The sequence below is a fragment of the Stegodyphus dumicola genome, chromosome 1, assembly GCF_044657685.1.
Source record: "Stegodyphus dumicola isolate Sdum_Otavi_A_Nest chromosome 1, ASM4465768v1".
Classification (NCBI taxonomy): Eukaryota; Metazoa; Arthropoda; class Arachnida; order Araneae; family Eresidae; genus Stegodyphus; species Stegodyphus dumicola.
Window position 1 is genome coordinate 75,640,141 of NC_140768.1, and position 15,069 is coordinate 75,655,209.

The 15,069-nt window shown below is 34.3% G+C and overlaps 1 protein-coding gene across 2 annotated transcripts in view; it reads left to right on the forward strand.

Annotated features, from left to right (window-relative positions):
- LOC118205934 (trafficking protein particle complex subunit 2-like protein) overlaps positions 1-15,069 on the forward strand; it is an 85,987-nt gene that overhangs the window by 40,297 nt on the left and 30,621 nt on the right. For both annotated transcript variants that reach the window (XR_015041040.1, XM_085816379.1), the window contains exon 2: positions 14,271-14,443. Coding sequence is in view for 1 of the 2 variants with exons in the window: in XM_085816379.1 (XP_085672505.1) it covers positions 14,271-14,443 (173 nt within the window). In the remaining variant the exon portion in view is untranslated. The remainder of the gene's footprint in view (positions 1-14,270; positions 14,444-15,069) is intronic.

Consider the following 15,069-nt stretch of genomic DNA (forward strand, 5'->3'; position numbering starts at 1 on the left):
TTTTTTTTTTTTTTTTTTAATGAACGCACTATTTTTCCCGGTACCAAAGCCGAAACTAAATAAACAACTTCTTTTCATAATATGGAATGTCAGATGGTGAATCATACTCCCGGAAATAGCTTTTCCCCTTTCTCTGCATTAACATAACCTTTGATGTGCACGAAGAGTACAGACAGGTTCCCGTCGTTCTATTGGTCAAAGAAATGCGAAAGCACTAGAAAATCCCGGTACATTCGGCATTCTTTTCCTCCCACCCAAATACTACACACGTTTGAATTTCTATCAAGATCTTAATAATTTGCATTCTCGTTCCGCTTGGTCAGTTCATATTCGCGTTTATTATGATCGTTATGCTTATATTATGAGCATATGTATGAATGTTTATAATAACATATTTGCAGTAACTGCTGAAGTGTAGTAAACTTTCAAAAATGGTTGTGTTTTAACACAGATTAGCTTTCTAAGGAATAATATTCGGAATGGCTTAAATAAAGGGAAAGTAATCGAATAGTCAAAATAATTTTGTTTTTTTGGCTAATACATTATACAGTGCGAAGATTGGGAGGTTCTCCCCTTTCTCCGCAAAATCTCGAATATTGAAACTGTTACAGTTCGCTGCAAAACAAGCAACGGACTTTTTTTTTTGTCACTTTTCAATCTGGATTGAATAGGACTAAAAAGTTCTGCGGTCTATCGACCCAAGCGAAGAATGATTCTATTCCGGAAATTTAACGCCGTCTGTTGAAAATTAGAATGAAAAACACCCCAGTTATTTAGTTCTTTATTCTCCCAATACTGGCAGCTGTTGATTCCGATTGCGTAATATCACGTAGGGAAGGATTACGACGCACGTATTGCGCAATAACGCTTGCGATATTTTGCAGAGATAATTAATTTTGATGTTCTGTCCGAGATTTGTTTATAAACACTTAAAAGAGTTTTACTGTGCTTGCTCAGCATAATATTTTTCAGTTCCATTGGTGTATTTTTATACGATGCGCATACCGAAATGTCAAAAGCATTTATTTAGCGGAAAAATTTAAAGCGCGGATTCAGTCTACCCCCCCCCCTCTCCGCTCCTCATTTTCAAGTTAAGCTCGACTGTCCGAATATTCGCCAATTTCCAAGTATGCGGGTTTGTTAAGCTTTTACTGTTAAAGGATGACTGCATGAAGCAAATTTCTGTCTTCTGATTTCAGAAATGTTCCTGTTTTTTACTTAAATTACTTTGCTTGCAATATCTGTTGAGGGAAAACTGATATACAATGAAAATTTAGAAAATGTTCAGAATTTAGATTTAAATTATTTAAATATCAATATGAGTGGAAAAATAAAATTGTATTTATTATTAGGTTCCAAGTGAATACAATAAATATGCCTTATTATTATTTATTTTCTCTATTTTGAACTGAAATTTCATCATTAAATCTTTTAATATAGTTTAGTTCTGCATAGTTTTTTTTCCCTCTCATTGTAAACTAGTTCTGTAAATTGAACTGTTATTTAAAATTGAAAAAAAAAAAAAAAAAAAAGTAATTATTTTCATGGTTGAGGTAATGCTTATTCTCTCTTAATAAATACTGCATTTCTCATATTTTAAATTACAAGTCTAATTTTTAAGGTTATGCAGTTGTGTATAATGTAATTAGACAGGTGCTTATTTTTTTTCTTAAAATGTGCTTGAAAAGTGCTTATAGGTGCTTATTTTTTTAACTAAAATATGGCTATGAACCCTGTAATACTATGTCCTGGTAAAATAATTGTAAGTTAAATATCATAATTTGAAAACTCATTGACTATTGTATATAACATACCTATCAATCTTTCTTGACCTGAGCATAGTATGCCCCTTGTGATGAGTCAAAAATTCACTCCAAAAAAAATTGATGACATTCTGAATTGGTGAGAAATGCTTGTTCATCAATCTTTATGGCTCACAGGCAATGTTCTGTTTATAAATAACAGTCAAAAGAAGCATTTTAAAGAAACAAAAAATTTTAGGACGAAAACAAAAAATTTATAATTGATATTTAGATTTTTATAATTGATGGATTCTTTTCAGCTATTGCCTCAAAATTTCTTTGAAATAGGCTTTTTATTTTGCTTGTTAAGTTTTTCTGTAACAACTTTTAGCAAGTCAGGCGATTGATAAATACTGTTCCTCTCTGCTTTTTTTTTTTCCCATGCATGAATAAAACTCAAACTTGTTCAATTCAATATGTTGCATGGGGACGCTAATTACCAAATACAACAAATTATACTTGTAGTTCATTTTCCAGTGCTGATAGCTGGTTTCTCATCATATATGATTACTATATCTCTTCCATTTATTGTAAAAGAAGGTAATAACTTCTTTGATACACTTTTGAATTCTGCCATCAATTTTGCTGCACTTCTGCATGGGATGGTCACCAGAAAACTTTTCTTTGCCATATGGCAAATTCCTCCAATAATACCATTGTGGAAGACCTTAATCCACATTATTTTTACATCTCGTAAATAATAGTAAATAATCTCTAGTCTATTTTAGTATTTTCTTTAATCCATCCAGTGTCATCTTTTTTTAACATTATTTTTTATAAAAGATATGTGCACACATTTATCAGAAGGGATTTTACCAATTGATAGGTATGCTGGGTGATAATTCTAATTCATTGTAGAATTTCACTGATGTATATTCCTTTGCCTATGTGTAGGTAAAGTGAACAGTTATAAAGGAGACACAATTTATCTTAAAATTAGTTTTAAACTTTTATTTCTAGCACTTGCAGTGTTTGACATTTCATTTCCATATAATTCAGTCATTTAGAAAATATTACTTAATAGAATGGAAACTTTTCCATTCCATATTGTTGTGTAAAATATCACATTTCTGAAGAAGTCTGAGACTTTTTTTAAAAAGTCAGCTGTCAAATTTCTCAGTTTCCTCATAGAAGACAAAAATAATGATCAGGGAAATGCAGGTTAAAATAAAAAATAAAAAAAAAAAACTGTAAATCAGTGTGTACTTAAGCACATATGTGTGTATGCACATACATGCATTGGCTATTGAGTGTCAGTGCAACCACCCTGGTATAGTTTGATGATTTTTTTGCAAAAATGTGACTCGTTGAATTTTCGGTTTGCATCTTAAATGAATATGGTTACCTAAAGAACTGTTATATGCATAGTCGCCAGAGTTTGATGTCTTCCAAGGTAGTTGCAACTGTACATAAGTACCTATTTTTGCATGCATGTGCAAGAAAATTTAGTAGATGGTCATGTTTTGGGCAACATCCAGTGCATGCATGTATATGCAAAAATATGCCAAAAACATGGCCATCTACTGAATGTTGTAACTGAAATGTAGATAATCAGTAGTACCTTTGTAAAGATCTTAAGTTTTACTAACATTTATTTTATTTTAAATCTTTACTATCACTTCTTATTTTCTACTTCCGGCCAGAATTATAAGCGTTAAGGTTTTATGCAAAGTTTGTCTGGCCAACGCCAAGTATTTAAGTTGTGGCTTTTTGCCAAGCAAGAGAGAGGAAGCAGTGAGTCGAAGCAGGCCGCTTACCTTAGAAGTTACGCAGTTGCTGGTTGCCTTCCAGGCCAGAGGTTTTAATCCTCTTGATAAATTTTAAACGTATTGTAGTGTTCACAGTTCTCTGTACTACATACGCTTCCTGTTAATATAAGGCTAGTCTTCCACGTTTATTATTTTAAAGTTAAATTAGAGTTTAGTTCTATTTTTATATTTTTACGTTAGACCCCAAGTAGCGGGTCGGTGTATTCCGAAGTACGGAAGTTATTGTAAATAGAGAAAATAAAGGGTTTTATATACCCTTCTTGTGTATCCTGTCTACTTCCCACAATTAGTGAACATAGCTTTAGTAAGCTCTCTGTTCCGAGTCAGGTCCTTGCATGTTCCCGAAGAAGGTAAGAAGGAACATTGACCCTGATAGTGGCGCCCAACGAAGAAGAATAACCATGGCCGAGTTTCAAGAAGAACCTGTGCTGCCTGCAGAAACGGCTCAGAATCCAGAAATGCCAGCTGCCGCCCTGGAAGGATTTGGTTACATCATCCAGACCATGCGCGCTTCGATGAAACCAGAAGCAACATTTAATGGAAACTCACCGGTAACCAGTTTTTTGGAAAAATTGGATGACCACTTCATGCTCTACCCCGTGCACGAGTTTCAAAAAGTTACCTTAGCTACCAGCGCTTTGAGGGGCCAAGCGCTTAACTGGTTCAAATGTATAGGCAGAAGTCTCTTGGGTCAAGCAGGAAATCCCACCTATACTTACGAGAATTTCAAGACTGCCCTACTAAAAGCCTTCCCTGTTGTAAGGGATCGTGCGAAATTAGAAACGGAATTTTTCAGTATATATCACCAAAGAATCGAAAATCTCTCAAGCTTTATTTTAAGAAAAATTCACGTCTTCAAACTCTTGTATGGAAACCGTCCGGATCCTGAAATAATTCAAGTGATTTTGCCGAGGTTACTGCCCCAAGTGCAAGACTTTATTGAATTAAGAAATCCGACTACACTGGAAAAGTTATTTGAGCTAGCAATCCAGTTTGAAAGTAGAAGAACGGCGGACGTCGAAAGAAGACGCCAATATCAACAGCGAAACCAATTTGGTGCGCCAAGACTACAGCAAACTCAAGCACACGTCTACGGAGGCAAAGCGAATCAGTGGGCAAGGAAACCCGAGCATTCAAAAACAGCCGGCGAACGTCGACAGTTCAATAGCAACCCAGGAAAAAAGTCTCAAGGCCAGTGAAAAAAGAAGGAAAGCATGGAAACAAAAAAGGATTTAAACTAAAACGGATTTCTGCTGACGGGAGGGTGCGGAAATCCGAAGGCCACGAAAACCCCTCTTCCTACAAGTTAAATACAGTAATGGTGAAAAATTTGACTCTTCCGAAGATTGAAGTGTTGGTGAATAATATCCCAGCCACCGCACTCCTGGATACAGGCGCGCAGTGTTCCTGTGTGGCAGAAGAATTTTTTAGGAAGTATTTTCGCAAATACCGCATATATAATTAAGACACAATAACACGCCGAATAAATACTAATTCAGAAGTCAAACAACAAAAATCAGCATAATTTTGTAAATATCAAATCAAATATAATCAAAAATTTTGTAAATATAATGCTGATTTTTGTTGTTTGACTTCTGAACCGCATATATAATTCGGATAATACGACAGTGTTAGCGGCGCAAGGAGAAAAATGTAAGTGCATAGGTAAAGTACCGTTGTATATCCGTATCAAGGACGAACAAGTAAAGGTGATGTTTTTTATAGTAAAGAATCTGCAAGCACATATAATCTTAGGAATAGATTTTCTTTCAGACGCACAAGCAACACTGGATTTTAATGAAGCGTGCCTTAAGCTGACAATGAAACCAGAAAAGGCATGCAGAAAAGGCTGAACCGCCGATGTTAAAACTTGACCACCTCCCTAATGACGAGCAAGGAAGAATCCGACAAGTGGTAAGTGAATTTGCGTCGTTATTTAGTGATATTCCAGGATTTACTCAGGTTACTAACCATAGTATTGACACCGGAGATTCAATGCCAGTTCGTCAAAAACCATACCGGTATGATAAGAATAAGGAAAAAATTATAGAATGGCATATTACCGATATGCTACGTAAAAAGATCATAACGCCCATCTCAAGTAGTTATGCTAGCCCGGTGGTTTTATGTAAGAAAAATAATGACTATCCTTTGACGCATCCAAAAAGGTGGAGATTCGCTATTGATTACCTTAAATTAAACTCCATAACTAAATATCCGGTATATCCGTTACCGATCATTGAAGAAATTCTAAGGAACATAACATCAACCAAATTTATGACGACTTTAGACTTAACGACTGGTTATTTTCAAATAGGGGTTAGGCCTGAGGACGTGCCTAAGACTGCTTTTATAACCAAGTCTGGCACTTATGCATTTTTGCGTATGCCGTTAGGCCTTTCAGGGGCCCCTGCAACATTTCAGCGATGCATGGACATTGTGTTAAGACCTGTTCTTGGAAAGTCCACATTTATCTATTTAGACGATATCATTATTACTAGTGATAATCTCGACCAACATGTACAGGATTTAAGACAGGTTTTTTCTTTATTAAATGAGGCCGGTCTAAAAGTTAATGTCGAAAAGTGCAAATTTGCAGCCCCTGAATTAAAATATTTAGGTTACAAGATATCTCAGAAAGGAATAGAGACAGACGAATCAAAAATAATCGCTGTACAAAAGTATCCGACTCCAAACACGGCAAAGAAGCTCTCTTTTTTTCTAGGACTTTGTTCATATTATAGGTCCTTTATAAAAGATTTTGCAGCTATCGCTGAGCCATTGTTAAAATTAAAAAGGAAAAAGGCAAGATTCTCGTGGACGGCCGAAGCCAATAGTGCTTTCGAAAAATTAAAACAAGCATTAACGCAAGCCCCTGTGTTGAAATTTCCTGAAAAGGATGAGAATTTAGAAATTTCAGTGGATGCTTCGGATTATGCGGTAGGAGCGGTACTTTCGCAAAATCAGCAGCCCGTGGCATTTTTTAGCCGAACTTTAAATCAAACACAAAGAAACTATTCCGCGACCGAGAGAGAGGCACTTGCAGTTCTGTTAGCAGTGCAAAAGTTCCGAGTCTATTTTGGAAAGGCGCCAATAACGGTGTACTCTGATCATGCGGCGGTAACTAGATTGTACTCAGGGAAAAATTTATCCCCAAGGTTAATAAGATGGGCACTCAAGCTGCAAGAATACAATCTGGTAATCAAGCATACCCCCAGAAATTAAAATATCGTAGCAGATGCCCTATCAAGAATTAAAATAGATGAACAAGGTAATACCGTAAAGGTGGCAATGCTCACAGCATGTACAATAAATTCCCGAGAAACTGTAATAACCGAACTGGGTAAGGATCCTGAGTTTGGAAACATTTATGAGTATTTGAAGGATCCTGAAAATTGTAGCCACCAAGATATTGTGGCGATAAGAAATACGGCGGCCCACTACGAACTAATAGATGGTCTATTATTCTATACAAAAACTACGAATTCCAACAACGAATTTCGACCTGTTATCCCAGCTAGTCTTAGATTAAATATCCTGCAGGAGCTCCATGACAGCCCTTTAGCTTCTCATGCTGGTATTCGAAAAACTATCCAACGCGTACGCGAGGCAGTCTACTTTCCTGAACTGCAAAAGTTAACAAGGGCGTATGTCCAGTCCTGCCCAACATGTCAAGCAGTTAATTATATTAATTTCCGCCCGGCCGGGTTTATAAATAGTATTAAATCCGAATTTCCAAATGAAATAATTGGCATCGATTTATTGGGCCCTTTCCCAAAAAGTCAGTTAAATGAAAGTCGCTATCTCCTTGTTATGGTTGATCATTTTAGTAAATGGACCGAAATTGTTTCCTTAAAACGAGCCTCCGCGAAATTAGTTACTGATTCTATTTTAAATAAATATATTTTAAAATACGGGGCGCCCCTAAAAGTTATATCGGATAATGGTCCTCAATTTGTAAGTAATATATTTGAAGACATGTGCCAAAAACTGGGCATACGTCATTTAAAAATGGTCCAGTATCGGCCGCAATCAAATATAGCGGAACGGGTCAATAGAAATATAGTGAAAATTATCCGTAGTTATGTTAAAAATTTTCATAAAAGCTGGGATAACTATGTCAATGAATTTGCTTTCGCCCTTAGGACCGCAAAACATGATACAACGGGCAAAACTCCTGCTGAGTTATTTCTAGGCAGAAAGATTATAACGCCGTTAGATAAATTATTTTATGTGCAACAAAGAGCCCCAGAATTTAAAATGGGTGATATAGAAAAACTAATAAAAGAAGCAAAAAAGAATACGGAAGTAGGACAAAGAAAACAGAAGCTCTATTATGATTTGAAACGACGGGGAGTAACTTATAAAGTAGGGGATGAAGTTTTAAAAATTAAGCATTCACTTTCTTCAGCACCAGAAGATAATACTGCCAAATTTTTTCTACGATTTGAAGGACCATATGTTATAAAAAAAAATTACTCACGCTGTAGTAGTGTTAAAAGCCAGAAATGGTGAAACCTGCTCCGCAAACATTGATCAAATCAAACCCTACTTTGATCGTAATAAAATGCAAATATTTTCAGATCTTTTGCAGGATCCCGCTCGGCAGATACCGCAGGCACAAGCTCCACAGGTGGAAAAACAACAAATACAAGGGCAAGCCATTAAGAGGAAGGAGCAAGTGAAAAGAAAATTTCCCCGCGGAAAAATTGAAGGTCGCAAGAAAAAGAAGCCGTTCCATCAAACGGCCAAGACCACAAGCAGAGGAGAAAAAGAAGGTATTCAAGGGTGACCGAACTGGTGAAAAAAGGAAGCTTCCAGAGGAAGGCACTGAAGGGCGAGCCCGTACAAGAAGGAGGATAAATCAAACAACTATCTGCAATACCTTTAAGGACTGTGCCCAGAAAAGGATGTCCGAATATCACAAAGATAAGTAAAATTTTATGTTACTTTGCAAACTTAAGTTAATCTTTCATTCTTACTGCAAGTGGCAGATTTCAAGAAGTTTTACCTCATGTGAGGTCTACCTTTATCGCCAAAAGGGCGAGAAATGAGTTGTTACCGATTTTGTTATTATGTTTTTCAATTACTCGCGCGTAAAACTAAAGTTGATGTATAATAGCGTTGTGTAAAGACTTAAATATTGTAAAAAGTTATTGTATAAATTTTATTTAAAACATTCTAGCAAGAAAGAAGTTTTAGTCTGAAAGACTTTTTGAAATGTAGTATTTCAATGTAGAAAGAATTGGCACTTGCTTTGAAAAGAATAGAAGTTAACAATGTACTACTAATGTATGTTTTCAAATGTGTAAAATTAACGGCATGTTGATATGTTCTTATATACAATGTGAACTGTTATTTTAAATGTTAAGAAATACCGTGATATGGTAAAAGTGAATGTTAAAATTTTTTTATTCGTGTGACTGAAAAAAGACTAAATCATGGTGAATATGTGTTAAAGGTTGAATGATGTAGTTAGGCTCTCTGACGCTACACTTCAGAGTTAGCCACTTTCAGAATAGTACCTCAGGGTTTAGAGTTGGAATTAGGGTGTGTTACGAGGTCTTGGCATGTTGAATTTTAACACATTAGTGTTTTGATTGTAGGAGGAAGTGTTGAACACGTAGACAGAAACACATTCGTGTTTGGTGTTCTTTTACAACACATGTCAGAGAGCACGGGGAGAGATAATTAAAATAGTCATGAATGAAATAAGAATGTTAAGAGAAATATAATTATACATGTTACTTGCCATTTCATTGTGTAACATTTCATTAAGCTAGTTTTCCTTCCAGATCTCTGGAAGGAACCAGATTTGAATAAGAGCTCCTGTTTGGATGCAGTACAGATGAAAAAAAAATTGTGTATCCTGGGAGCTGCTATTGTAAAAACAAATTTCTTTCTTTTAAATTTCTAGTTTCTAGCGAAAAATATTTGTAAAAGATTGGCCTCGCGTTAGATTCTAGAGCTAAAATTTTCAACAAGGTCGTTTTAGACCTCAGTTTCAAACTAATTAACTCTGGCGGGAAGTATGTAAGGATCTTAAGTTTTACTAACGTTTATTTTATTTTAAATCTTTACTATCACTTCTTATTTTCTACTTCCGGCCAGAATTATAAGCGTTAAGGTTTTATGCAAAGTTTGTCTGGCGAACGCCAAGTATTTAAGTTGTGGCTTTTTGCCAAGCGAGAGAGAGGAAGCAGTGAGTCGAAGCAGGCCGCTTACCTTAGAAGTTACGCAGTTGCTGGTTGCCTTCCAGGCCAGAGGTTTTAATCCTCTTGATAAATTTTAAACGTATTGTAGTGTTCACAGTTCTCTGTAGTATATACGCTTCCTGTTAATATAAGGCCAATCTTCCACGTTTATTATTTTAAAGTTAAATTAGAGTTTAGTTCTATTTTTATATTTTTACGTTAGACCCCAAGTAGCGGGTCGGTGTATTCCGAAGTACGGAAGTTATTGTAAATAGAGAAAATAAAGGGTTTTATATACCCTTCTTGTGTATCCTGTCTACTTCCCACAATTAGTGAACATAGCTTTAGTAAGCTCTCTGTTCTGAGTCAGGTCCTTGCATGTTCTCGAAGAAGGTAAGAAGGAACATTGACCCTGATACCTTTTCTAAATAATATACTTTTTAAATTTTTGCATAATATTCAATGTTATCCTTGCAGATATAAATATTTTATGCAATAAAAATAATATCTAAATAAAAAACAGAATATACATCTTTGAAGTGATTTCCATTTTAGTCTAGTTTAGTTTTATCACCATTAAATTCCATCAGAAAGACCTAAAAATCGCAAAAACTTCAGCTAACAGTTAAAACCAATTTTATTTAACATTTAAGAAAGAGGAAAGCATTGCGAGAAGTTTAAAAACTTAAGCATTAACACACATGAGATGATACCAGGCATTAGCAATGAACAGGCAAACTGTGAGAAGTAAGGCTCGGGAAAAAAGATAAAGTTTTAATCCTCTCGCTATAGCGAACACATGCACATATTGTGTAGCAAAGATGAAGTTGCCACTCATTGCAATGAGGATTTCCATCATAAGTCTATCTGCAAGATCGGTTGACAAATTCTGTAACACTTGAAGTGCATATCTATGAGTGTAAATCTACTATTCACGATAAAAAGAAAATTCAAAATTCATATACTATGTTACAATATACGTTCAGTTGAATATTCAGTCCATTTTAAATTCAGAAATCATTATCTTATCCTATCATAAATATATTTAGAAGCATTGTATTAACATACAACTAAGTAAACTGATTTAATATAAAGTCAGATTTATTTTAAAGTTTTGAATGTCTCCTGTAATATATTAAATGTTGCACTATAAGGGGTGCTTCCATTTTATAGTGGCCTTGGCAAGAAAAGGGGAAATGGTCTGTTTTTGCTATTGGGGGAAACAAGTGGTTACCAGTTTATATATGTGCTGTTGGTCAATGTTGATTCAGCTAATGAAAATTCTCTGTAGTTTTTCATTGTTAAATGTTTAATATGTTCATTTCCATCTCCCTAAGAAATCAATGTTTACCAACTTGTATGTATAGTTTACGTTTCTTCTCCTAGTGAAAATTTTCTCAGTACTTTCTCATTATCCACTCTTCCCTCTTCATCGACACTGAAAAGTTATGAGCTTACTGTTGACTTTGATGAGAGATGCTTGTTTGGGTTGTAAGGATCCTAAGTTTTACTAACGTTTATTTTATTTTAAATCTTTACTATCACTTCTTATTTTCTACTTCCGGCCAGAATTATAAGCTTTAACTTATTTATGCAAATTTATCTTGCTAACGCCAAGTACTTAAGTTGTGGCTTTTTGCCAAGCAAGAGAGAGGAAAGAGTTATTGCAAGCCGCTTGCCATAGTAGTTTTACTCGGTTGCTGGTTGCCTGCAAGGCCAGAGGTTTAGTCCTCTTGATAATTTCAAACATATCGTAGATTTAGCAGCTCTCTGTACTACATACGAATTTTGTTAAATAATGGCCAATCTTAAAGCTAGGCACTTATATGTTAATCCAAAGTTAGTTTTAGTTAATAGTTTTATATTCTTACGTTCAGACCACAAGTGGTTGGTCTCTGTATTCCGAAGTTACGGAAATCTCTGTAAAGATAGAAAAATAAAGGGTTCCGTATACCCTTCCTGTGTGTATTGTCTACTTCACAATTTATTGAACATAGTTTGAGTAAGCTCCCTGTTCCAAGTCAGAACAGTTCATGTTTCCAAAGCAAGTAAAGAGGAATACAAGTCTTGATAGGGTGTCTTTGCATAAATTTCAATGATGCTTTCAGTGCCACCATTTTTTTTTACATTATCCTTTTTTGTACAAGACACACATTTCTTGGTTTTTTGTGTTGTTTTCCTTCTCATGTACACAGCAAACTTTTTCACTTGAAGAAAATCAGAAAATTGCACAAAGACCACACAACCAAAAGCCTGAAACAACTAAAAAATAAAAAGTGCATCATGTCTTTAAATGAGCCACATTATGCTGTATGCATACAGAAAGCCACATGCAAGATTCTTCCAAAGACAGCATAAATTGCAGCATGTAATTCTCCACTATATTAAAACTCTGAAATCCTCATAGAAGGTATCGTAATCTTTCGTCACGCTACCAAAAATGTCCAGAGAAGTAGAAAGCCATCTTAGCAAATGCTGGGCACATAGCTGAGTTATCACATAAATGCTTTTTGATGTCATCATGTATTGCCACAAAGGCTCACTTGGCAATATGGTGTGTTGCCTCATCAATACTTTTCTGCTGCTTTTCAATGATGGTACGGATAGTCAGAAAGTATAGTTTTCTCTTTTAAAATATAACAGTTTTTTATTGTTAAATTTAAAACGTGCATGCTCTTTTAAATCTGCCCTCGACAGAAAAAGATGTGAAAGCTGGAAAATATAACAATTATAGGCATGAGCGAAATGACAAAACAAAGAGCACATAGGTATGCCTCACCATCACCTAAAGTAATATTTAGCCATCATATGGGTCATGATAATGTGTTATTAACTGCAATTGCTGGACTGTGGTCACCATAAAGTGTCTGTTAAAAATGAATTTGGGGGTATTTTTGTACAAGTTATTTATTTTAAATAAATTTCTTAGAGAATTAAATTAAGTCATAAATACATTTTTATATTAAATTGTTTCTATAAGTATATATTAAGTAAACTGTGTTGTGTAGGTAATGAATAACTCTCCAATTTGTGTTGGTCACCAACTAATGAGTTTTTATTCCATGACTTGGTCACCAACTAATAAGTTTTTATTTTCTGAAGTTCAAATTACACCAGTGTCTGTTTTTTCTTGCCAAGGTCATTATAAAATGAAAGTACCCTAAAATATGTGGAACTGTTTCAAATATAACAAGTTTATAGTTACTTTTGTATTGTTATGTGTGTATGAGTTCATAATGGATTGAATGCACACAGAACTAATGATAGCTTGATAATATTTGTTTTTCCAAAAGAAACGCTGTACAGTTCTGGAAAGTTTCACAAAAATACTCATATAGCTATACTCAGTATGAAAAAACATAACCACTTACCACTTCATGAAAAAACATAACCACTTACCACTTCGAACTACTAAGAGCGTTAAACACAACCCAGTGCAAAGCACATCTAAAGAGGGAATATCATGCAATGATCTCTCAATACTCTGAGCTAACTACTGAGAACTGATGTTTTCTTTGATCTTATGTAATTTTCCCACAGCTGCTTAAAAATTTCTTGCACCTTCAATTTCTCGAAATTGCTGGTATGCATATACAGTTGCAGTTGCATGTAGAGTGGGATACACTTGCAGTTACATGCAAGAATCATATCAATAACAGTTATAAGGGATCAGACCAAACTGTTGCCAAGTTTGGAGACTTTTGGTGATTTCTCACCTAATTTGATGACAAAAATTAGTCACCAAAACCACACCAGCTTGGTAGTATCTCATTAATGTAGCAAAACTGCCATTTACCTTAATGTTAATGGACCTGTTTCTGTAATCTTAGTTTTCTGGTAGAGCTTCACATTCTTCAAGCATTTCATGTTACAAGTTTCATGCATACAAGAAATAATATGATTTACGTATAATATCAGTAAAATTACTTCTAGATATATAAAATTTTTAACAGTATCTTGGCACTTGTCAAGCAAAGCAATGGTTCAATTTTGAAACATGGATGTGCATATATTCACAATACAGCTGAAAGTGCATTGTACCTAAGGAATATTTGAATTATTAAATGCAATTGCTGAATGGCAATGGTTTGGGTTTAAACCAGATCTTTTTTTTTTCCTTTTGTTATGATAAGACCTGAGAATAAGCTTGCAGAAGGTACTAGGCATCTGTAATTTTAGTTAGGCAAGCATATTAACATACAAGTTAGCAAGCCTAGGATTCTTCAAGAAGATAGAAAGTTTTACAGTTTGTTTCATCTTCTCTGTAGTTGCTTGTAAGTGTTTTTTATGCAGTATATGCTGAACATATACTTAATATTTAAAGAACCAAGACTTATAAATCAATGTAGATTTCTTGGAATACTTTTTCAGCACTATACAGGAAGAACTATATTACTGTAAAATGGAGATCACTTGTAATTTAGATTCTATGTTTAATATATCTTGATTTTTTAATATATATTCTTTAGTTCTCTGGAATATAAATTGATAATTCTTCATTCCAGAACTATCCTCTGTATGTAAAAACAACTTCCCCTGGAAATGATTTGAAGTTTCTCTACACAATTCACACATCTCTTGATGTAATAGAAGAAAAGGTTCTGACAGTGAATAAGACAGCTTCTGATTTAAGAGAACTGTATCTTGGATTACTTTATCCTACTGAAGATTATAAAGTGTAAGTATTTAATTTTTATTATGAGAATTTGTTTTATCTCTTGTATATATACCAAATTTAGAATAAGCATGTTTTATACAGAGTATTCCAAAAATAAACTTTATTCCCTGAACTTTATATCCCAAATTTATACTTTCAGTTACATTCTCAAATTAAACCAAAACAATTTTTTTTTAAATGATCTTAACAATGTAAATAGAAGGGTTCCATAAATACTTACTTAATTTTACTTTTTAATTTTGAACTTTAATTGCAATTAAACTTTCGAAAATAAATAAAAAAGACATTTAAAAAAGACTTGACTGTTTTGAAAGATTAAATATTTTTTTAGAAACATTAAGTGCCCAAAGTGAAAGATTTCTGCAATTTGGGGGATCTTTTTAAACCTTCGCCCTTCAAATTAAGTTCTGATGTTATGTGCTACAATCAGTGACATTTTGGTCACACATTGAGTCATTTAATGGCTTGGCCCCGTGATTGAAAATGTGCAAATCACACATGTCTTATTAAATAAATACATGTACAGTTGCTTTAATTTTGTAAGATACTTGACAAGTAATTCTGAAAAATTCATCAGTGAATAAAAATGATGTATATCTGTAAGTGAATAGTGAATCAATAACATT